The sequence below is a fragment of the Camelus ferus genome, chromosome 14 (assembly GCF_009834535.1).
Source record: "Camelus ferus isolate YT-003-E chromosome 14, BCGSAC_Cfer_1.0, whole genome shotgun sequence".
In the NCBI taxonomy this organism is placed as follows: domain Eukaryota; kingdom Metazoa; phylum Chordata; class Mammalia; order Artiodactyla; family Camelidae; genus Camelus; species Camelus ferus.
This window is the reverse complement of record NC_045709.1, coordinates 8,669,754-8,695,758: the sequence shown is the minus strand read 5'-3', so window position 1 is coordinate 8,695,758 and position 26,005 is coordinate 8,669,754. Positions and strand designations below refer to the sequence as shown.

Here is a 26,005-nt window from a genome sequence, read left to right as displayed (position 1 = left end):
GTCAACTCATTCTACCAATATCACATATAATTCTTTAAAAAAGGAAAACATAACTAATGAATAAATGAGTTGGTGTCAGAATGAAAGAATATCAGTTGGAAGGGAACTGAAAGGTATCACTGATCACCAAGTCCTGTGGTGTGACAGTTTTTGGGGTTTCAAGTCATAAAATGATAATCTTTGGCAAATTTGCCCAAATGTTAAAAACCTTACAAGAACCCATATGTTTAGTTTCAATAATGCCTCAGTAACTAAAGTAGAAAATACCTCACTTTTGCTAGAATTCAATGCAGCAAGATAACACAATTTACCTTTATAATGACAAACAGCACTGGCTGGTAGTTTTGTATGCCTAGGAAAAATAATTATTTAATAAACAAACTTCGGTAAACTTTATGAAACAGATCCAAGGTGGGGGAAAGTTTGGTGGTTTCAGAGTGCTATATATAATTCTGAATCAACTTACCTTAAGACCAAAAAAAAATTCAAAATATGTGGGTAAAGAAATTGGGCATTTTGCGAAGTGTAATTTTGGACATTATTCTCTAATTCATTTAATTAATTAAGTATTTTCTAAATGCCCACTAAGCACTGAGCACTACTCTAAACGCTAGGAATACATCAATAAACAAAATAAACATTCCTACTTCCTGGAGTTGACATTTTAGGGGGGAAAAAGACAATAAACAAAAGTCACTATATATAAGCAAACCATATATATACATATATATATATATATATACACACACACACACATATATATACATACATATATATATACATATATATATATATATACACTATGTTAAGAAAAAGAGCAGGGAAAAGTGAATAGAGAATTTGAGGGAGAAGTAGGGGCAGACTGCAGTAGTAAACAGTAGCAGACCTCACTGGAAAAGTGAGATATCAGCAAAGACTTTATTCTATGAGCAAAGCATAATCCTCTGAAATTTTTAAATGTGAATGACTTCTGACCCAGCGCTTCCATGTCTAGGAATCTACATTACAGAATTACTCTCATTTGTGCATGAAATGTATATATAAAGATATTCATTGCAGTGGTGTGTAATGTCAAATGTTCAAAAATAAACTGAATGTTTGTCAACAGGGAAATACATAAATAAATTACATGTCCATACAATGGAAAATACACCCACTAAAAAGATTAAGCTAAACAAAGAGGGAGAGGTGCTCTTCAAGATATATCTACATGAAAAAAGCAAGGCAGAAAACAGTGCAAAAACTAGAAACTTATTAGCTGTCTACAGAGAAGAAGTGTGTATGTAGCTTAGGGAAAAGAATGGGAGAGACTTTTCACTGTTCACATTTTTATTTCTTTTGAATCTTGAACCATGTGAATCTATTGCCTAATCTAAAAACCTTGGTAATGAATTGGTTAAAAAGTGTAAATATATAATAAGACCTTAATGAGGTAAAATAAAAATCCTTCTGTGTGTGTGTGCCGGAGTGTGTAGGAGGAGGTGAGGAAGGACTGGAGGGCTGGAATGAGCACAGAGTTTATCACTGGTTATATCTACACAGATGGGAATATAAAGAGAGCAATGGATATTCACTTTGCACTCTATTACTATAAAATTTGACTTTTAAAAATAAGTATACTTGAGTTTTAAATGTTTGTGCATATACATTTCTTTAAAATGCTGAAAGGCAAACATAGAAATGGTGGGGGGAAAATGACAAGAAAGGTGTTAGTATCTGAAAAACTGCATTCTATGCCTTGAAACTTAGCAATCAAAAAGTAAACAATCAGTTACAAGATTCATAGTGACCACAAAATTAAATTAAATTAAATAGTCTTCATTCAGAGATGAGAGTAAAATTCCTTCCATGGGTCAAGAAGTAAATACAGTGCAGTAAACAATATTGACCAACAGTAAAAACTTTCATGGAGAAAAATCAATTTTAAAAGTAGGCAGTCCAATTACATATTATTATAATAATTATATATAATTATATGTTAGCTATATCTGAGTAGTTCATGATGAAAGTTTATGATGAACTTTAATAATGTTATCTGACATATATGTTAAATATAAAACATTACATGGTGAAAATTTGGAAAGAAATGGTTTGATTAAATTTTTTAGAGAATAGAAAAGTAGAGAAAATCAATTAAACCAAAAATTGGTTTTTGAAAAAAAAAAAAATAGAGCAACCTTTAGTGAGAGTAATCAAGAAAAAGAGAGACTCAAATAAGCTAAAATTAGGAATGAAATAAGGACATTAAGACCAACCTTACAGAAATAAAAAGAATCATAATGGGAATGCTACGAACACTGCATGCTGACAAATCAGATAATGCAGATGAAATGAACCAATGTCTTAAAAAAACACAAACTACCAAAACTGACTTAAAAAGAAATTGACAATATGAACAGACCTGTAACAAGTAAAGGGACTAGATTAATAATTTTAAAACAACTACACAGAGAAAAGTCCAGGCTCAGATGATTTCACTGGTGAATTCTACCAAACATTTAAAGAAGAATTAATATCAATTCATCAAACTGAACCATAAAAACTGAAGTCAAGGAAACATTTCCCAACTCATTCTGTGAGAAGTCAGTACTACCCAGATACTAAAATCAGACAAAGATATTACAAGGAAAGAAAAGAGACCAAAATCTCTTTTGAACCTATGCATAAAAATCCTCAACAAAATACTAGGAAACCAAATCTGCAAACATATGAAAAGAATTACACACCATGACCAAGTGGGACTTAGCCTAGAAATGCAATGTTGGCTTAAAATCTTAAAATAAATTAATGTAATATATTATATCAATAAGGAGAAAAAACACATGATGACCACAATAGATACAGAAAATCATTTGACAAAATCCAAAATAATTTGGCAAAACACTCAGCACAACAGGAATAAAAGGGAACTTCCTCAGCCTGACAAAAGGCATCTACAAAAGTCCACACCAAGTCCACACAAATGGCAAAGGTTGAATGTTCTTCCTGTAAGATCAGGAAAAAGATAACAAAGTATTGGAGGTTCTAGCCAGGGCAATTAGGGAAGACAAAGAAATAAAAGACATCCAAATTGTTACAGAAGAAATAAAATAATCTCTATTTGCAGACAACATGATCTTGCAGATAGAAAATCCTAAGGAATACTCTAAAAAACTATTTGAACTAAAATATGAATTCAGTAAGTTTGCAGGGTACAAAACCAACACACAAAAGGCAACTGTATGTCTATACACTGGCAATGAGTAAACCAAAAACTAAAAATAAATTCCATTTACAATAGCATCAACAAGAATAAAATATTTAGGAATAATTTTTTTAACTGTAAGATTTGCCCTCTAAAAACAAAAAATATTGTTCAAAGAGACTTTAAAAGATATAAATACATAGAAAGACACTTCATTATTCTTCTCTGCAAAGAGCATGACTGGTTTGCAGAGGCCAGCCTTTAACCCAGCTTCAGGAGGCCAGTTGGACTGTAGTGGTTTGATAACTGCCAACAATTGTTACTGTGATACTGTTCTGTTGTGAGGCAGAAATTTGGTGATTACAAACTCTTTTAAAGACACAGCTTCTCATGCTGTGAGATAAAGGTATTTGTCCCATTGTAGTAAAAGTGTAGAGGCTGGGGGAGACAGAGGGATGAATAAAAATTTTCAGATGAGTGCTGTGAAGACTTTGAAGCCAGCATCCTGAGAGACTGAATTTCAGAATGGAAAACAGAATAATTAAGAAATGTTTTTGAAAATCTTCACAGGGAGTAGATAGATTATAAATACAAATGTTTTTTGAACAGGTCATATTCACTAAATTGTGTGTGTCATAAATAATTCTGTCAATCATTATACATGTACATACTCATATTGCTATGTCATTAAATGCAATATAAAACAATTTTAATAAAGTATTAAATCGGATAAAAAAATGTTTTTTGCTTCATGACCATTAAAACTTCATGAATGTTACTGAGGGATTTTCTGTTTTCTGACAACTCGCTATGTGATTCATGTAGGTTTTTTTCCATTGTTTGATTAGGAAATCTTGATGCCATACCTATGGTCAAAATATAAGCAAACTGGACACATTTTTTACTTGATGATTTCATTTGCTGTATTCATTTTTTTTTCTGATATATGTTGCTCTATTCAGAATATACCGGGACAGAAAGGGCTTTGTGTATATTTGAAATAAACTTGGTGGATAAAAGAGTTTTACCTAGAAGTGACTACATCTCCTTACAAATTCAAAAGAAAAGAAGGTAGTTCAGTTTAAACTATTTTTGGTTTGAACTATAGCTTCCTTGCAATCACATAAAAATAGTTACATAGCAAATGAATAATGTTAAATGTCAAGCTCTACCATTCACAGAGCTTTATTCAATAATGCAATTATCACCCCCCCAAAAAGAGACATTTCATGCTCATGCATCTGAAGACAATACTGTTAAGTTGGCAATACCCTCCAAATTAATCTACAGATTTAGCAACCACTACTGAAATCTCAACCTGCCTTCCTAAAAGAAATCGACATATTGACCCTAAAATTCACATGAAGAGAGAATTCTGGGAAGATGGCAGAGTAGGAAGCACTAGAAACCTGTCTCCCCACCTAGACAAAAATTGCACTGGCAGAATCTGTCTGATGTAACTATTCTGGAACTCCGGAGTCTATTAAAGCCTTGCAACTTCCAGGGGAAGGCATAGAAGGTAAATTATAGTTAATTTCTGTCAATTTTAGCTCTGCACAGTAGCAGGTACCTGTGGCCAACTGTCACCACATGGTAGGCAACTGTGCACATGTTCCTGAAGCAGCCTGTACACAATCTGCAGGAGCCAGGGTGCGTAAAAAGGTCCCAGTCCTGCACATTTCACAGTCTGTGCTCTGATCACTGATGGCTGCTCATCACAGAGGTGCAGGCAAAGATGTGGGGCTACTGTCATTGCACCTCCCCCATTGTTGCAAATAGTTGAAGTGACTTTCAGGAGATTCAAAAGGTTGACACCTTTCCCCTACTACTCCTCATTTTTCTTTTTCCTCTTTTGGAAGCCAGACATTGACGACTATGACATTCAAAAGCAACCACATATATGGAGGAAATTAGAAAGTCACAGTGCACACCCAAGGAAGGCACAGACTCAGAAAAGACCCGAGAAGACCTTAAGTCTGGCTGATCCCCAGCACAGTCACAGCGCGCAACAGCCAAAACCAAATCAAACCAAAGGGGAAATGAAAAATAAAATCCAAAAAACAACAAACTCTGGGGAAGGGAGGACATTCTGATTTCCAGACTTAACAACATTATTAGATTCAAATGTCCAATTTTCAACCAAAAAAAAAAAAAATGACAAAGCATACAAAGAACAGGAAAGCATGGCTCATTTAACGAAAAAAAGTTGGCCAACAGACAGTACCCTTGAAAAAGAATTAATGGCAGATTTACTGGATGAAAACTTTAAAACAACCGTCTTACAGATGCTCAAAGAACTAAAGGAAGACATGTCAAGAAAATGATTTATAAACAAAATGGAAATATCAATAGACAGAACACCTAAATAAGAAACCCACAGAAATTCTGGAGCTGAAAAGTGTAACAGCTAAAATGAAAAATTCAAAGACAGATTTGACAACAGGGCCTGATCCAAAAATTAGCACTTTGAGTGGCATGTCAAGAGAATCTTCGCCTGACCTAGGAATGAGCCTTCCTAGTGCCATGGGACAAAGCTGGTCATGAAACGTCTCCCAAAATATTGGTCGAATTTAGGACCAAGGGAGAGCACTGTGAACTAAAAATACTGGAAGTCATATCAGTAAACAAAGAATGCTGTGGCCATCAGGTCATCAGCTGCTACCGCCACACCCAACAGTGAGCTCAGGATACAGACAAGCAGGCAGCCCAGCCTCTTCAGCCACCCTCAAAGATGCCCCCTGACGGGACTCAGGATGGGAAGCACAGGAGACTGGCCCTAGAGAGCTAAAGTGCATATCAAAGGAATGATTTCAGTGAACTCAGACCTTTGTGCCTTCCCATACATAGAAAAGCGCTAAATTCCTTAACTTGTGATATCTGGTTTTCTTTAATTAACAGTAATCTTTTGATGTTTGACTACCTGGTCTTTGTTGTAAAAACTCCTATATATCCTGGCTCCTCCCCTACCTCTTCGGAGCACTCCCTCAGAGCGATCTGAGAGGCTGTCACCCCTGGCTGCTTGAGGGGTTTGAGTCCTCAGAAATGTCCACGGAAAAAAACATAACTCAAAAAAAAGTTTTTACTTTTTGCTGTTCTGACTGGATGATTTCCGTTATTCTATCTTCCAGATCCCTAAAATGTTCTTCTGTATCCCCCTACCTATTGTCAATTTCCTCATGTGTTTTTCATTTCAGTTATTATGTTCTTCAGCTCTGACTGGTTCTTTTCGTTTTCTAGCTCCGTGTTAAAATTCTCCCTGTTCATTTATTCTCTTTTCCAGTTCAGTTAGAATTCTTATTACTATTGCTTTGAACTCTTTATCAGGTATTTACCTGTGTTTCACTAGAGATTTTTTTTAGGGAGTTTTCTTGCACTTTCATTTGAAACATATTCCTGTCTTCTCATTTTAACTTTCTCTGTCTCCATGAAGTTAGGTGAAACAGTTACCTCTCTCAGTCTTGAAGGAATGTCCTTATGTGGGAGCAACCCTAGACAGCCTGCATGTGCCCAGTGGCTTTGTTGGGAGAGCTGCTGGATCTGAAGTGAGCACGGGCACATCTCCCCTCAAGGTGTGCTGGTAGCTACCACCTTACCTGGAAGGAGGTAGGGCTGCAGTTGGTAGGGCTAGAATCAGAGCCAGGAGCAAGCGGGACTTCTCCTATGGCTATCACTGCCCTATGAGGGGTTGGGGTTGGGCTCAAGGGGCTGGAGCAGGAGCCCTGAGGGAGTCGGGTTTCTCCCAGCTGTGATAGCAGTCTCTGTTTTGGTATGGGGCATGTCCAGGGCCTGAAGGCGTAGGGCTGCACTTCTATACTCGTTTTACTGTCCCCCGTCCCTGATGCGCATTTCTTGGTAAAAGGCTGGGTTAAGGCTTGAGGGGTTGGTGCCACACTACTGACGTATCTTGCTCCCTTCCAGGTGTGTGCAGGGACATGCACTCCTATGATGGCAGTCTCCATTCTGGAGCTAGTTTTGCTCGCTCTCAAGTGTGTGCAAGGACACATACTTGAGTGACATTTTCCCCTTGGGAACTGGTGTTGCTCCCTCCCAAGTATACGCACTGACGCACATGCTGGCAATGGCCGCCTCCACCCTGGTCAGAGATAGGGGCAGGGTCCAAGCAGGCTCCACTTCTTCCAAGTGTGAGCACTCTTATCAGCAGCCTCTGCCTTAGTGGGGTGTGCCCAGCACCAGAGCAAGAGGAGCTGGAGCAGGAGCCCTGTGCTGGCTCAGGGGAATGCTGGGGCGGTCCTGGCAAGCCAGTCGGAGCCCCAGGAAGTTTTCAACCTGCTGCCTCTGTGCTGTGACTAAGAGTAAGCAAGTCTGTGCATGCCTTCTTCATGACGGAGTCTCGGTTTCTTACAGCCATCCGGTGAGCCCCACTGGTTTTCAAACCAGCTAAGAGGGTCGTCTTCCCTGTGTCAGACCCAAGGCTACAATGCCTAATATGTGGCTCGAATCCCTCACCCGCCCCAGCAATGATCCCCAAGCCTGTGACATCCCCTTCCTCTTCTGGGTCCCCCACTGGGTGTGTGGGTCCCAACCAGACTGTTTCTCCTCCCTTTCTACCAGACTTCGTGTGGTTCTTCCTTTACAGCATTCGTTGTAGAAGAGCCATCCTGCTAGTCCCCAGGTCTTCATCAAACATAACTCTATATGTAGTTGTAGTTTTGATGTGTTCATGAGGGACGGTAAGCCCAGCGTTCTCCTACTCCATCTTGCTCTCTCTCCCTCCTCCGCTCCATGCTGGTTTTCATAGTGGCTGCACCAATATACATTCTTACCAGCAGTGTACTAGATGTTCTCTTTTCTCTACATTCTCATCAACACTTGTTATTTCTCAACTTTTTGATAACAGCCATTCTAACAGATACGAGTGATGTCTCATTGTGGTTTTGATTTGCATTTCCCCGACGATAAGTGATGTTAAGCACTTTTTCATGTACCTATTAGCCATCCGTATGGCTTCTACGGAAAAATGTTTATTCAATTCCTCTGCCCATTTTTTAATTGGATTGTTTGGGGTTTTGCCATTGAGTTGTATGAGTTCTTTATGCATTTTGGATATTAACCCCTTATCAGGTATAAGCTTTGCAAATGTTTTCTCCCAATTGGCAGGTTGCCTTTTCATTTTGTTGTTCAAGCCGCTCAGTCTGTAGTACTTTGTCATGGCAGCCTGAGCAAACTAATATACTGACATTTAACTTCAATGTATCCAGGGAATTACGCTGAATGAAAAAAGGCAATCTGAAAGGTTAAATACTATATGATCTCATTTACATTTCATTCTTGAAATTACAAAATACAGTCGACCCTTGAACAACATGTCTCTGAACTCTGTGTGTCCACTTATAGGTGGATTTTTTTCAGTAGTAAATTAACTACAGTACTACATGACCTGAGGTTAGGTGAAGCCTCAGATGCGGAACTACAAAAATGGAGGAACCGCATACAGGGAGGGCCAACCATAAGTAATATGTGGACTGTCGACTATGTAGAGGGTTAGTGCCCCTATCCTCGACGTTGTTCAAGGGTCAACTGTATGTCACACTATCACTGAGTTAAAGAGCTTATGAAATGTCCATGTACAGCCCAGCTGGTCTACTGCTACAGTTTCAAGTATTTCAAGATAATACTTGAAAAGATAAGATTTTAATCACTGGTCATCTTTGGAGGATATTACAGAACAAACTCATTAGTTTGAAAACTAGTCTGTAAAAGCAAAGAATAAAGCACTTGTCCTACCTTTCCTGAAAGAACTTCAGAATAAGAATAATTGATAGAGGATAGTTTCTCTTTACAGAAGAACTACAACTAATTGAAAAAAGAAAGATACAGTTACCACTTCATCTAATGGATCCAGTCATTAATAACAGTTTACATCAAAAAAAAAAAAAAAAGAAAGAAAGAGAAAGATAATAAGACATTATATGCCTACTAACGGGCATACACAACACCTCTGAAGCATTTCTTCCGGAAAATATCAAACCAGGATCTGACCAGGCCTTCAGATCCATTTCTAAGAAATACAGAGAATTAGACAAATATGTTAAACAATGAAGGAGATGCAATCTGTAAAATACACACAGTAGGAAACTCCACAGGATAAACAATCCAGTTTCCTCAACTAATAAACGAAAAGAAAAGAGAAGGAAAGTGTGAGGAAAGGAGGAGGTAAAAACCTACAGGTTAAAAGAGATTTAAGACAAATCAGCCACTCACTCTGTATAGACCTTATTTAAATCCTGATTAGAACAGATTGGAAAAAAAAAGGATTTATGAAATAATCAAGAAATTTTGAACACTGGACATTTGATATTAAGGAACTTTCATTAATTTTGTTAGGTGTGATGAACTGTGTTCATTTTTTTTAACAGTTCTTATTTTTCCACATACATGCTGAAATATGTATGGATGAAACATCATATCTGGGATACACTTTAAAATAATCTGGGGTCACAAAACAAAATGCCTCTATCAAAGGTAATAAATTTCAAAGTTCTTGGATGTATACACACACAAAACATATGTGTGTGTACATAAATATAGAAAAACCCTAATATATGCAAATATATGCAAAACCCTATGAGGTTGACATTTAGACATTATTTCTGCTTTACAGATTAGCAAACTGAGACTGGAGCATTAACCAATTTGCCTAAAATCATATAGCTACACTACGACTACAAAGTTTTTTGCCTTGAGGTCCAGGCCTCTTCCATTCTACCACACTGCCATTCAAGACACAGAAAGAAAACCAAAACTCCAACAACTGATTTACCCTAAGTCACAGTACAAAAAGCACTCCTGGCCAATTTCTTGATGAAAAGTTCCTTATTTTATTCATATTCTATATGCAGCAAGAACGCAATCTAAATTTATGACAGCAATCACATATTACACACTCATTAAACATTTATACAAAAAGGAGAAATTTCTAGATAAACTACCACAAACCTTTCTTTTAAAAGGATTAATTTATACTTTCATGTATGCATAAACAACTTTTCTGACTCAAAAACTGAATAATGTGAATGTTAGGAAACGTACATCAAAATCACTACAAATCCATTAAAAAATTCAACCATTTTTACTGATTCTCAAGTTCTCCTAAAAAATTATATTAATACAAGATTTTCTGCAGTAGTTCTTAAGTCAAATAATTCTACTTGCACAACCTCATACAGGCACTCATTTACACTAGTAAGTGTTTCATATGAATTTAATCCACAAAATAACTCCAAGATCCAGAAATTACTCTTAGTCCCATTTTCAAATAAGAAAACTGAGGCTTGAAGATTTTAAGTAACTTGTTTAAGATCATGGAGCCAGTAAATGGTAGATCTGAGACTTGAGTTAGTCCAGTCTGATGACAAACCCTTGCTCTTAAGCCACCCCCTATTCCAATAAACATCTATTTTCAGTTGCCAAAACGTGCCTGAGTTACCACATTTCTCTTCTTGTTTCAAAGAAGATAGCCAACTGCAACTAGAATAGATGCATCAGAAACAGGTTCATTTTGTCATTCATTTACTTCTCAGCACACAGTGTCACATTCTCCCTTAGAAATTACTGTATAGTAGAAAGTTAAGTGATCAGGCCAACCCTCAAAAATGAAACTATCACTTAAAATAATGTCTGTGTAAAAGTCTGGGGAATTATAACCGGACAATACAACATCATCCTGTCGTACCCAACAAAAAGATACCCCAAATCCCAAAGGTAATATGAAATTCCTTTCTTGTCTTCCTCAGCACCCAGTCAGGAACGATTTACATATCCCAGTTCCCATCATGAGCTCCATCAAAAGACAAGTTTTAAACTGTGCCAGTTTCCATGGAAGGTAGGGACAAAGCCAGGAGAAGAAAAGGGTAGGATATAAAAGCAGCAACGTGTATTTATATATGTACTCAAGTCTGAAGCCCAAAACTATTATTGCTATAGTTCAATTAAAAAAAAAATTTGTGTGAACTAGCCTGGAAACCTAACAAATTTGAAACACAACCCACTTAAAACTTGCAAACTACCTATATTCACCAATACTCTATATAATCAACTACCCCTTCCTAACTTTCTGAAAACTAAAAGCCTAGTGTTTATGCAACAGAAGAAAGTGAAGGAGTTATGATTCCCTTTAACAGCATATGAACAAGAAGAGCTTTGTACATAAAACACCCAAATCAGTGGAAATATATATTAGATACTTTGAGGTGATATTATCAAAGTCATTCATCCAAGATACTTCAGCATTTCTTTTTAGTGAGGAGTTCTAGAGTATGTTCAGATCTTCAGAATTGTGAGATTCATTTTCTTTTTTTTTTATTACCAGATACTATGGACTGAATGTGTGTGTCCCCCCCCAAAATTCATATGCTGAAAACCTATGTGAGCCCAATGTGATGATGATGTTAGGAGACAGGGCCTTTAGGAGGTGGTTAGGTTAGGAGGGCAGAGCTCTCATGAATGGGACTGGTGCCTTTATTTAGAGGCTAGCAAAAACTCCCAACCCTTCTGCCAAGTGAGGCCAGTGACAAGGCACTATCTATGAATCAGGAAGTGGACCCCAGACACGGAATCAGCCAGTATTATGATCTTGAACTTCTCAGCCTCCAGAACAGCAAGAAATAAATTTCTATTGTTTATAAGCTACACAGTTCATGGTATTTTGTTACAATAGTCCGAATAAACTAAGACACCAGAGTTTTTTTTAATGGTTTTAAATAGTTATTTGCATGGGATGTACATAAACATATTTTGTTGTGTTGATCTGATCAGTAAAAACAGATAAATGTGTACTCTAATACAATGCTAATGAGAAAGTAAACTCATTAAAAGTGTCTGGAGCTCAATGTAGCAATAATTACCAAGAGTTTTACACATGTTCATAGCTTTTGACTCAGTGATTCAACTTGTAACAATGTCTTCTAATAATCAGAGATTCCTTCACTAATTTAACAAATCATCAAGGACTTACTCTGCACTAGGCATCATTCTTACGAATAAGGATGTTTATCACATTATTTTATAGCTCCAAAAACTTGGGGGGGGAAAAGGCCCAATAACAGTAAGAGTTAACAAATTAAAATACATCTAATACATAAAACACTACACTACCACTAGAAACTACATTATCAAATATCAAAAAATATGTAATAGCACAAGAAAATGCTCATATGTTAAGAAAAAAATTTTTTAAAAACTACATGTAACTACATGTAACCACATGTAACCATATGTAACTATATAATCCCAAATCTATGTTTTAGGTCTTATTAGTCAGGGTTCTTGGTTAAGTTATTTAACCTCACTCTACTTCAGTGTTTTCATCTGTAAACTGAAGGCTTTACACTTTATGTGTAAAATAAAGATTTTATTTTTATATTCCACATATTTCAATGGAGGGTTAAATGAGTTATTTGTAAAGTGCTTACAATATTCTCCCAGTATATATAAAGCACCAGTAATTCTTTCCTGGCAGTCTTACTGTTGTTATTATATATATACATATACATATGAAAAGAAAAAAAATGGGGGCAGTAGAGGGATAGCTCAAGTGGTAGAGTACATGCCTAGCATGCATGAGGTCTCAGGTTCAATCCCCAATACCTCCATTTAAATAAATAAATAAAACCTAATGACCTCCCCCGCCAAAGAAAAATAACTAAAAAAAATTTTTTTAATGGAAGAAATATATCAAAATATTATCAAAGATCTTAAATTCTAACAAAAGTAATTCTAAGGCAATCAGGAAACTTGAACACTGACTACATAATATGAGATATTAAAAATTATTTTATGAGGTATGGCTTTATTTTTTTAAAAAGTATAGCATAGAGAAATATTTACGAAAAAAATATATCTAAGATTTGCTTTAAAATACTTTGGTGGGGGGCTTACATGGGGAGATTTTTTAAAAATTATTAATGCTGTCAGAAGTAATTAGGTAATAGAATTACTACTAGCTTTGCTTTATATTTTTCTATTTTCCAAATTTTCTACAGTGATTCAAAATTATTTTTAAAATAAGAAAAATGTTTTCAAAAAAATTTTAAGACAATTCTTACCAATACTCCATCCACAGATGAAACTTTCTCCCAAGTTAACCAAGCTCTTTCTCTGACATGATCTGGTACCTTTAATTTCTGACATAATGCAGTAAAATCAGGTTCTTCAGTTTCTTCAAACTCAAGTCTACCAAATGAAAATATAAAGGCATATACTTTTAATCAAATTAAGTAAACATTTATTTCAATGGTTTGCATATAATAGCACTATTCTAAAAGACAGCATCACTAAATATTTTAGGGTCTGATTTGTTTTTCAAAAACATTACACTTAGAATTTAAACATACGTTTATCTTTTTCAGTCTCTCCAAAAGAAGAACACCACACAGTGAAAAACGTTGGCTGGACTGGTGAATCACATATACTTCAGGGCAGCAAGATAGCTTTGTGAAGGAAGGTAAGTATAATAGCTAAAGCTGTTTGGGAAAACTGGGACAATAATAGCAAGAGGAAAGCCATAGATAATATTATGGAATCAACTCAGTATCAATGACTTTGCTAAAATGCAGCCTACTCTTATCAATGTTTCATTTGCTCTCTCTACCTACTAGTATTTCTTACATGATGATTAAATTATTGCTATGCTTATTTCAGCCTTTTCTTCTTGATCTTGCTTAACCAAAACAGGCAGTCAAAAAATTCTTGGCTAATTCTTCTGCATTCACTTAATGTCTATTTGACATCTAATAATAATAATAATAATAATAATAATAATAATAATAATAATAATATAATAATAATAATATGAGGAATAGCTAATAATTTTTTAGTATTTACTGTGACCCCATACAAAGTACCTTAAACACATGGTTTCACTGAATCCCCACATCAGCCCTATTAGTTAAGGACTCTTGCTATCCTTGCTTTCCAGATAAGTACCAAGAGACATGAAAGCATTCACCTGAGATCTCAGCCAGTAAGTGGAAAACCCTGATACAAGTCCAAGAGTCTATAATCCATGCCCTTGACCACTATTCCAGACTGCTCACCCACCTTTGAAACGTAATTAACTTTTGGTTATCTTGAGAATGAAGATTGTGTGCTGTTCACAGTGATAGTTTTCCTTAAGAACTACATCACTTAAGCCAAAGATAATACAATAGAAAAAAGACCTCAACTCTCGAGATAGACAAGGGCTCTGTCACTGGAAATGCAGTTGAAATGAGCCCTGAATTCATCCCTAAGTTTCTCAACTTCAGATTACCAGGCAGTCGTTCTATCCTTGCTAAGCAGTTAACAGAGTTTAATTGCCCATGCTAACGAAAGCTTTTGTGGATAAGGATAATCAAGAGAAGACTGTATCTTGTATAGTTTTGACTTACAAGAGAATTTCTGATAGGTTCATCGTTTAAAGGTATATAAAATAATAGGCTGAAAAATAAAAGAAACAAAGTCCTCCTTTTCCCAGGTGATGGCCAGAACATCAAAACCAAGCATATTTCCAAGCTCTGTGGATAACATGGACTTCTTTACCATAGACTTCACTGCTCTTTCCAAAAGGAAACTTTCAAATACTGGATACATCCGAGTTTAATCAGAAATTATTATCTTCTCCCAGCGTTATCAGTGGACTTTTTCTAAACTAGTGAATATGATTTTTAATTGATCCATACGACAGTCTATTTAAATATATGAACTTTTAATAGTCTTTCACAAGCCATTTCCAAAAGCTCATTCCAATCTTTAACAAATTGTCCTGAAATCTGTTAGTGTCTGGGGAGTTAAAAGAAATAGGATTTGCGTATGGGCTAGAACTGTGGGAGGGAGTGGTGAGGGACAGAAAGGAGTCCCATTCCCCTGCAACTGATACGCAGTCTCAAAGCAGGGCCAGTGCTGACAATAATAATGACAATTACACTCTTTCCATCTTAGCTTCTAAACCTAAAGCATCACAATCAAGAAAAATAAGCTGTTGCAATAAAATAACTCCTTGGCATGTTCTACTGCATCATCAAGGACTTGTTTAAATTTAGATTCCACTTAGGCAGAAAAAAAGTTCCATATGAGCACAAAAGCACTGATTTTGTACCTAAACAAAACAAAAGAGAGGGACAGTGGGATCCTTGCTATCTCAAGCCAAAAGGCAAAATGGAAGAAATATTGAGTCAGGCTGAAGACAACTAACATGGAAGAAGAGTTTAACACAACAACATAAAGAAAAAATTTAGAAACTTTTAAGCTCTGGGGCTAAATATCTCACAAAACTGTTGCCCTTACATCAATTCCTCTAAAGAGTTACGTTCCACCACTCATTACCGATGACTCTAAATCTCCAAGAACTCAAAGCACTTATGAGGGAACCCCACAAAACACCTCAGCCAGTCCCCTGGGGGCAACTGACACCCAGGACCCTGCACTTCACGTTCGATGGCATCTCTGCAGCAGCGTCCAAGGCTTTTCTGGTTGGCCTCCCCCAGACTGGGCTTCAGATGCAGCAGCACGCCCAGAGGAAAACACTTCCAACTGTTGCATCGCAGGAAACCAAAACAGAAAGTCAAACGACCACCGGAGGACTACAAATCTTAACAGGAGAAAAACCTCTCCAGCTGACACGAGTTAGTCTTTTTGTTTGTTTGCAGGCGATGGGGTCTCTCGAAATTACCCGCCGCCTGAGAGCCTCCCGTCTCGCAGAGGAAAGGCGGCACCTGTCACTTCGCTCAGCGACCCGAGCCCCACCCGCCCGACACCTGTCAAGCTGGAGCCGAGACCCCTCCCCGCCGCCCTCCCCTCGCTCCCGAACCCAGACCCCTGTCAGCCTCCTCCGGGCGCTCCGCGGCGGTGGGGGCCAGAGAGGGACCCTCCTCCCGCCGGGACCTGGCCCCGGGAGGAGACGCGCCCCCGCCTAGACGCCGCGGCGCCCGCCGACGCACCCTCCGGGCGCCCTTCCCGCGCGCCGGCAGCCGCGGCGGCTCCGCTCGCTCACCTGGCGAGAGGCAGGTCCTCCGGGCCGCTGTCCTGCTCGGCGTCCGCCTCCGGCGGTGGCGGGGGCGGCGGCGGCGGCGGCGGCGGCGGGGGCTCCGCGGCAGCGGCGGCGGCGGCGGTGGCAGCGGCTGCTCTCCGGGGGGTTTTGGGCGGCATGACGCCCTCCCAGGGCTGGCGCCGGCTACCGCTGGAGGAAGGCCGGGGAGGGAGGACGCACGCACGTCGGGGCACGCCCCGTCCTCTCCCGACTCCCGTTACAAAAATAATTTGAACGTCCCCTGAGAAAAACCGGACGAGCCCTCCCCCGCCCGGCAACCGAGCGCCGCGTCCAACCGCGGGAAAACGTCACTTCCGCCCGCGGCGTCACGTCCGCGAGGCTCCCGGGCCTGCCGGCGTCGAGAGGGCACCGGGGTGCCGGGCGGTGCGCGGGGCGGGGGGCGCGCGGTCGGGCAAGCCGGGCGCGGAGCCCGGCCTGGACCCAGGCGCCTACCCTTTGGCAGCCGCCGCCTCCCGAACCTGTCTCTCCCCGAAAGTCGCCCCTGCGGGCGTGGGTGCCGGTAACGGGGCGCTCCCCAGCCTGGAGGGTGAGAGAGCGGGCCCCACCTCTATCTGTGGGTGGGTCAGGGGCTGCGGCTCGGGCCCCGCGGGGAACATCGGGCGAGCGCATCCTGGGCGGGCACGCCCCTCTCCTCCGTGGGCGGCGCCATCCTCGCCCGCGCTCCTTCCGCCCAATCCGTTAAGCGAAGTCGGCCAAAACAAAAACAAACACTTTTGGAACACCTATTAGGAGCTGAATTTTGCCAGCCATTAGGAAATACCAAGTATGGGACAATTACTGGTCTTTTAGAGCTCTTTTTAGGCAAGGGAGAGTGGGGGTGGGGCAGTTGTGGGCAAAGAACTGGTGATAGAACGCTAAATGTTTTAATAGTGGTTTAGAAACAGGAGGCACCATCGAAATATTTAAGGGTCATCTTCGGCGGAACAGTGGCAGTTGAGTAGAAGTTTGCCCGACAGACCTAACATTTAAGGAGGGCTTACTGAATACCAGGGATTGTTCTGGCCACTTTACGTAATTATTTTATTTAATCCTCAGAAACAACCCTTTAAAATGAGTCGTAGTCCTGTTCCACCAGGCTCAGAGGAGTTATGCCCAATATTGCAGAGCTGATGGGTGGCAGAAGATTTGAACCCCGATATATTTGACTCTACTTACCCATTACATTGTGTTAAAGAAAATACCAAAAAGAGAAGCAGTACGTACAAAGACATAAGAGAAGAGTTTGCAGGAACTGCCACCATCAAACACTGGCTTAGCAACTGTCTCTTATGTCCCTTGGTATTTACTCATAATAATAGATTGTCTAGTTTGAGTACGTGTTTTTCTCTAATTGGCAGATGCTGTGGGTTGCCGGGTCAGAGCTTCCTAACTGAGGTGCTGAATAAAATACAGCTGTGCTCTGACAGGAATCGCCTCATCCTTGGAACAGCTGAGCAGGGCTGAGGTCGCAGGAGCCTTCAGGTAAGTCATAGTTCTTGGGTTTATCCCTGCGTGTCATGTATACTGTGAAAAACGCTTGGCAATCATTGGCTGAGTACTCAACAACCAGTCCTGCCTAAGTTCAAAAACCCTCTCTTGGGGACCAAAAGTTTATCAGGAGGTGGGGTCCATGGCGAGCCCCAGCTACAGAGAGCCAATACCATCAAAGTGGTAATCCTACTCATCCTGCCCAGGGTTAGTGTTGAAAGGCACACAGGATGCAGTTTTGGTCTTTGCAAGATCAAAGATAGTCTGCTGTGAGTCTACTAAAATGGGATACAAGGATGACACAGTTCTTCTATCCCTTAATTATTTTTGAGGAAGTGACACTTGTAATAGCTGCAGCCATTGTGACTTAAGGCAAGCTGATCGGAGGATGAGGCAGAAATGCTAAGGACAGCACAATGGAAAATCCAAGTTCTTGGTGACACAAATGAGCCTCTGATTTGACCAACCCTGGAGCTGACCTCGACAGAGTTGGGGTTTTTAGTTTTTTCCACCAAAAAGCATCATAACTGATAATATATCTCCAATGAGCCCTTTTAGGACAGAGACTGCTCATCCTGATGAGTACCTAATCCTTAGTACCTAGCACGGTGTTGGGCACACAGTAAATGCTTGTTTGCTAAAACTGGGACAGGAAGGGGAGCAGAGGAAAGTTCTAGAACCTGAAGTAAACTCTCTTCATATATAGATATGACTTGCTTTATTTTAAACTCAGTTTATCATCTCCTGGATTTACCACAATTACAGTAGATCAAAGAGAATTCTCAGTTTACAAAAGGATGTGTATCTTTACCATGGATTAATTTAACTATATCTCCTACTACATTTAAAGTCCTTATACAAAACTTGGGAGCAATTGAGTCTATCAAAATCGTTACATGCCCCCCACAGTTTTCTGTTGCACTACCAAAGAAGTGTTAGAAATTCTGCAGATTCTTCAAAGAAATTTCCCCTAATCTTCGTCTACCTCCATAGTCATTTTAAGGTTACTGTTAAGACCAAAAACAAACAAACAAACAAAAAACCTTTCTTAGATTTTCTATCTGGAGATAAAACTCTTCTCAGTTTGAGGCCCCTTCTGTGATATCAGAATATTTTTTTGAGTCTCTCCTAGACTAAGAAATCTTCCTTTAACTTTTTGGTAGGCTACCACACTGTTTTCATTTCCTTATTATCCTGAAAGTGTCATCCCCATTTGTGCTCCTCCTCTCCCAACTCTTTGGCCTACTAGTGCTGGCTTCTTCAACTACCACCACCAGCACTCCACTGACACCACTTTTTCAAAAGTCACCAGTGTCCTAATTGCCAACTCATGACTTCTTTTTGGTCCTGGACCTACTTGACCTTTCTTTCAGTTAACACAGTTAACCACTTCCTCTTTCTCAAAACTTCCCTGATCTTCCACAAATCCATGGCCTCCTTGTTCACCTCCCCTCTTCTGTTATGTCATAAACTCCTCCACTAGTTCTTCTTCTCCCAGGCGCTTCTCCCAGCAGTTCTACTCAAAGTGTGGTCCTTGGACCAGTGCCAGTCTGCATACTGCTTGTGTTTAGTCCACAGGGAGATAAGTACAGAAGTTAAGAGTAAATGCTTAGCAGCATTTATAGCAATCTTAACATTTCAGCAATATCCAAGCACATGATCATTAGATACTTCTCATTAAACAGCAGATAGAGCGGTTCAGGTGTTCTCCACCTTGTGTGGTGAGTTGCAGGTCAGTGTCATGGCTGTGTCCGTGTCATGTACAGTAGGTCACATTGGTGAAGGAGTAAAATGTTAAGGTTAGTTTATCAGCTGTAACCCAAAAGTGGATAAAAATCTGTGAAAATGTAAATATTTATTTACTTTTATAACTTGCTATTTTCACAGTCATTTTAATTTTTAATCAAGCCTGTTTTTTGAAATTCATAGTAAAATTTGTGTCCTTTGTTTTTAACCTTAAATTATAGATGGTGAAATAAGCTTCACCATCCTATTTTATCCGGAAAAGACATACTTCAGTAGTGGGTTAGTAATAATAGTAGTAAACCAAGTAATAACCAGAGAAGTGATTCCAAAGATCTGAGTGTTGGGATGATTTTACTCAGAAGTATAATCCCCCATCTTCTGAGCTCATAGCCATAACTCATAGTAAAGTGATAAAGCTGTCAAGTGTCCATGGCATTTATGTATAAAATACAGAGAAACTAATTATGAATTTGATAAAACATTTTGAATTTTTATTTTCCATGAAAATCAACATGTATAGGGAATTTATGGATCCAGGATCCATTTCTTTCATTCAAAGATAATTTAAATGTAACTAATTTAATAGGACAAATTTTTGGAACTGGCTGCTGATGAAGAACTGAGGATGAATTTTGAAAATAAAGCATCATTTGTTTCATTTGGGATGAAAATTTAAAATGAATATCCTGAGCTTGCTGAAATTGCTTTAAAATGTCTTCTTCCAATCCCTTTGAGAGTCTGATTTCTCTACTATAAGTCTTACTAAATACAACATAGAACCAGTTTAGATATACATTATCTCCTACTAGTGGCACTGTCACCAATCCAACCTAGATTAGATAACTTAACAAGCAAGAAGTACAATAATTTGTCATGTTAAAAACTTTAAATATTGACAAACTTTAAATATTAAATATTGTTATAGTATTTAACATGGGAAATTGCCACTTCACTACCATCTGTTTGTTTAGTTGTTATGACTGGATTGAGAGAAAAATAGGAAGTATTAGCAATCCTCTATATTAATCACCTATATGTACACTTTCAGTGAGCAAAGTGCAGTTTTTATAGTTTTTTCTTTTCTCCTATGTTATTTTTGGTCTAATTATGTTTTTTGAAATGTAATTTTATGTCTGTTTAAAATACTTAAAAATATGAATGTACATTTGGTGTGCCTTTTTTGTTTTCACTTTATTTTTCTAGTACTTTTAAAAATTTTGTTTTCTAAAAGTATCAATTCATGAAAAATTGGAAATTAAAAGGAAAGAAAAAGTTTGTTGCTTCATAGACAGTGAGATATAGCACTGGCCTGGAAGATCCTCAGCACTCTTCTCTTGCTCTTTTTCATTCCCATGATTTAAGTCACCTCCCTTGTGTGTGTTCTTAGATTGTTTTAGGTTTCAAGTAACAGAGACCCACTCAGTTTACCTGAGTTATTCAGGGTTAATGATTAGTTTGGGATGGGGAGAATGAAGAAGACAGAGAAAAAAAAAAGAGTCCCTGTGACAACCTTCGTATATCTTGTCATTCTCCAGCAGCAGGCACTGTGGATGTGGTTGTTCTTCCTCTCTTTAAGCTGTTCTCCCACAGTGACCTCTCCAGCCCACCAATTCACACCCTTCAGGAGAGAAAATATGACTGATTCGCCTACTAAACTATAATTTATATTAGCAGGATCAAAGCCCTTTGTTCAAAAGTTACTGAGACTTTCAAGGTGATAACGGCAAAACATTAAACCAGGCATGAGGCCCTTCTAACATGAAGTTTAGAACTGCATGGCTCACATGCCCTTAAAGCCAGGTCTGCCCATGAGGGTAGGTCTATGTCTGTCCTCCTAACTAGGGTGTCCCCATGCCTAGCATGTGCCCATAATACAGAGCAGTCAGTTGGGCTTGATATCAAGGGGTAGCTAGTTTAGTACTACACTATTATATTAGTTTCCCCTCCTTCCTTGCTTACTCCCCTTTGTCTTCAGTCCTTTTTCTCTCAAATTGCTCTCAGGCTGTATTTTGTAGAGAACCCAAGCTAAAAGACCTGGCACCAGGATTGTCCTGCAGACAATCAGGCTAGGATATTGGAGCTGAGTTACTCACTGATTTTATTGTGATAAAGACCCAGGGCATGGTAACTGAGTAGTAAGTGGGGCCACACTGTGATACCATCATTGCTAAGCTTCCCACCTGTGGCCAGTTGGGACGCAGCACAGATAGAAAATGAGGCATTGGAATGTGTGGTGGCAGTAGTGCTTGAACAGAGTGGGACAATAGGATGGGATGGATTCTGTTGACGGAATTGTATACCTTGCAAAAGAAAATGACACCTCAGGGCAGCCAACTGTCACCTTTAGGCACACTGAGAAAGTCAGCGGGCCTCTACTGGCAACTTTTTAAAAGACTAATTTTCTATAGCCTAAAGAAAACTATACTAAGAATCAGACCTGGAACCTGATTGTAAGGGCAGCAGAGTCCCTGATAAAGCAACTAAATGCATAGACTTGCAGGGTCTCCTATGTCCACGCCTGGTCCCTGAAAGGGAAAAGAAACCTAAGACTTAGGAATGGGTCACTTGAGTAGACGAGCCTGAGAATATTGAATCCCCCAATTTTCCCCTGTGGAGCACTGGAAAAAATTCAGCAACTAACTCAGGAGAGTGGGATGCAAGGAAGGAACACGTTTTTAGCATTTGCTAATTTCTGTTGAATAAACACTCCCAGCTTAGTCAGTTTCAAGCTACCAACGTAATGTCACTAAACAGAGTTGAGAAGAGATGTACCCAGTTGGCTCTGTGAGCTGATAAGAACCAGCTCCAACCCACCAGTGCCCTGAACCCTCTGGCTGGTAGAAACATCACCTCTTCTCTTGCTTGTAAATCATGCAATGACTTCTGAAGCAAGTGGCTCTCCAAAGGGACTTGCAGCCATTTGACAGTGTAACTGTGCACTGGAAAAAGAGAAATGCCCAGAGTCTTCAAGAACTGTTAGATACAGGGTCTACCCAGAGTCTTCAAGAACTGTTAGATACAGAGTCTAAGCTAACACTGATACCATCATGATTGTTCAGTTAGAACAGACCAATGGAATTTTGGCTCAACTCCAACTTACAGCAGGTCCAATTGGTCTTTGAACACATTCTGTGGTCAAGTCATTGAATGTATGATTAGGATAGATAATCTTAACATGTGGCAAAAGTTTCACGTTAGTTCCCTGACCTGTGGATTGCTAGCCATTATGTAGGATGGGCTAAGCAGAGGTTCTGGAAACACAATGAAGTGCATATACATGTAGAAAAAGTTCTCAAAGAATGAACAACAATGTGCAGACAGAGGTGGTTTTTCTTTGTTCCCTTAATTTTATACAGTAAACTTAGATTTGTATAATTCTATGTGTGGTGTTTTATAATAAAAAACTGTATAATTTTTAATTATATATATATATAATTACTGTTTTGAGGTTTGTACATTATATGTAAAGTTGTATAATATTAATTCATCAGAGATGCATATTATAATCACTATAGTAACCAACCTCCCCCCAAAATGAAAAAAATATAACTAAAAAGCAAATAAACTCCAGTTAAAAGGCAGCGATTGTCAGGCTGAATAAAAAAGCAAGACATAATGATATGCTATTTTCAAGAGGTTTACTTTAGATATGAAGACACAACTAGGTTAAAGTGATAGACATAAATGTACCATGAAAACATTAATCATAAGAAAGTTAGAGTGCCTATTTTAATATAAAAGAAAGTAGGCTTCAGAATAAGGAGTTTTACCAGAGATGAAAGGAACACTTTATATTGATGAAAGGGTCACTCAAGAAGATAAAACAATTTAAATATGCATGCGTCAAATATAGTTTCAAATTCAAGATGCCAGAATTGACAGAACTAAAAGGAGAAATAGACAAATCCCCAGTTATAGTTAGAAATCATAGCACTCCTTTCTCTGGAATTGATAGAACAAGTACACAAAAGTACTTGAGAATTTTCCAGACTTTTTTGTTTTGACCTCTAATTTCAGTCTGCTAAGCTCAAAAAAACATACTCTGATTTCAATCATTTGAAATGTATTCAGGCTTGTTTTATGGCCCAACTTGTGGTCTATCTAGGTGAATATTCTCTGTGCCTTTGAAAAGATGTAATTCTTTGGTTGTTGGGTATGATAGTCTATAAATATCAGTTAGGTTAATTTTTGTATCCAGTGTGATGTAGGAGTTACGGCTTATTTTTTCCTTAAAAAAACTCAGTCATTTCAGTACTATTTGTGAAAATCTTGATGAACAGAATATATAAACAACTACTCCAACTCAATAATACAAAGACACCAACCTGATTTTTAAATGGGTAAAATACATGAAAAGACATTTCCCAAAGGAAGATATATGAATGGCCAATAAGCACATGGAGAGATGTTCGATATCATTAGACATTAGAGAAATGCAAACTAAAACCACAGTGACATAGTCTACAATGACTAGAATGGCTAAAATGAAAAAGATGGCAACACCAAATGTTGGCAAGGGTGTGAAGCAACCAAAACTGTCTTTTAATTAGGTGGGAGAACATAGTACACACACTCTTAAGGTGGCCCTGTTTGATCCCTACCCACTAGATTTCAGGCTTTATGTGCTCCCCTCCCCTTGAGTGTGAGTGGAACTTGGAATAGAATATGGCAATAGAAGGTGGCAAAGGAGATGGATTGTACATGTTTAAATGTATTTGATTACATGATTACATTTTATGAGATTAAATGTAATCTTGCTGGGGTCTCTTGCTCCTTTGCTGGCTTTGAGGAAGCAACTGGCCATGTTAAGGAACCCCACATGGTAATGAAATGCAGGTAGCCTCTAGAAGCTGAGGGCAACCTCCAGCTGACAGCCAGCAAGAAATTGAAGCCCTTGGTCATACAGCTGAAAGGAATTCTGCCAACAACCACATGAGTCCAGAAGCAAATCTTTCCTCAGTGGAGCCTCCATGTGAGAACACCTTGGTTGCAGCCTTGCAAAGGATTAGCTAAGCTGTGCCCAGACTCCTGACCCATGGAAACTGGAAGATAATAAATGTGTGTTGTTTGGAACTGTTAAATTTGTGGTAATAGTATTAAGCAATAAAAGATAACTAATACAGACTATAAAATGGTACAGCCACTTTGGGTGATGGTTTGACATTTTCCCATAACATAAATAAACACCAACCATACTGACCCAGATAGTCCACACTCAAGAGTAACATAAGTCTACCAAAAAAGTCATACACACAAATATTCATAACAACTTCATTCATAATAGCCAGATCAGGAAAAATAAATTTCCATCCATACAAGAATAAATAAAGAAATTGTAGTATATTGATGCAGTACAATGAATACTACTCAACAATGAAATGTAATAAGCTTTTGATAGACACAAAACATGAATGAATCTCAAAAACATTGTGCCAAGCTATGGAAACTAGACACAATAGAGTACAAACTGTGAGTCCACTTATATGAAGTCTTAGCACAGGCCAACCTAATCTATGGTGAAAGGAATTGAACCAGTGTTTGGCTCTGGGGATTGAGGGCAGGCATTGACTTGAAAAGGGACACGAGATAACTTTCTGCAGTGATTGACAGCTCCCTATCTTGATGGATTATACAGGTGTGTGCATCTGTCCAAAGACTTTGTCCTGTACACATAAGATCTGTGCTTATCACTATATGTAAATTATACTTTAATTTTAAAAAATGAAGAAGGACAGTGGATACTGTTTGGTAAAGAACAGTACATATGTCTCAACCCAAATTACCCCAAGATGCTTGCAAAGATTAAGAAAAAAGCGTCTGCTGTGTGGAGTGTGTAAGAACTTTTCCAGAGGGAAAGGGACCTTCTGCTTGGTTCTGCTCTCTCAGTTGATCTTTGTGCCTGGAGCTTCATTGACTCTATCCACCCAAAGAATATCATCCAACGCAATGAATGCTGTGAACTCTATAGCCCATATTTAATCAATATATAGTCGTAATATGACCTATACACAAACATGGCTGCTGAAATAACTTTATCATCCTTATTGTGTAGTTACTTCAAACAGGATTTGATTTTCACGCATTATCAAAGGTAATACTAAATTCAAAATATTATTTGTTGTGGTGCTCTGCCAAGCAATGTATGGAGATTGAATTATCAAAAGACCTACAAGCAGAGAAACTGTCAAGGATATCAAAAACAAGAAAAGTCCAAGAAACCATCAGAGTCTAAAGAACCTAAGGAGAAATAACAACTAAATGTAATTTCATATCCTGGATGGGATCTTGGAGCACAAAAAGGACATTAGGTTAAAAAGCAAGAAAATCTGAATAAAGTATGGATTTTATTAATAATAATATGTCAATATTGGTTCATTAATTGTAGGAAATGTACTATACTAATGTAAGATGTTAATAATAAGAGAAATTGTGTGTAGGGGTGAGGGAATATTTGGGATCTCTCTGTACCATTTTCTCAATTTTTCTGTAAATATAAAACTGCACTAAAAATAAAATCCATTTTTTTAAAAAAGACCATGAGAACAAGCTTTGTATTGCGGTAG

The 26,005-nt window shown here is 38.6% G+C and overlaps 1 protein-coding gene and 1 long non-coding RNA gene across 12 annotated transcripts in view; one reads left to right on the top strand and one right to left on the bottom strand.

Annotated features, from left to right (window-relative positions):
- RB1 (RB transcriptional corepressor 1) overlaps positions 1-16,481 on the bottom strand; it is a 106,890-nt gene extending 90,409 nt beyond the window's left edge. Inside the window, exons 1-2 of one of the 2 annotated variants that reach the window (XM_032496148.1) lie at positions 16,173-16,481; positions 13,249-13,375 (exon numbers count right to left, since the gene is read on the bottom strand). In XM_032496148.1, the coding sequence (XP_032352039.1) occupies positions 13,249-13,375; positions 16,173-16,327 (282 nt within the window). In that variant the 5' untranslated portion in view covers positions 16,328-16,481. The remainder of the gene's footprint in view (positions 1-13,248; positions 13,376-16,172) is intronic. The other variant, XM_032496149.1, reaches the window with a different exon arrangement.
- A 39-nt stretch (positions 16,482-16,520) lies between these two features.
- Positions 16,521-26,005, top strand: part of LOC106729532 — a 59,257-nt gene continuing 49,772 nt past the window's right edge. For 7 of the 10 annotated variants that reach the window (XR_004325648.1, XR_004325649.1, XR_001365956.2 and 4 more), the window contains exons 1-2: positions 16,619-16,755; positions 17,567-17,690. This is a non-coding gene — a long non-coding RNA (uncharacterized LOC106729532). Of the gene's footprint in view, positions 16,756-17,566; positions 17,691-20,028; positions 25,977-26,005 lie in introns of those variants that run through there. The other 3 variants (XR_004325643.1, XR_001365955.2, XR_004325650.1) reach the window with 3 other exon arrangements.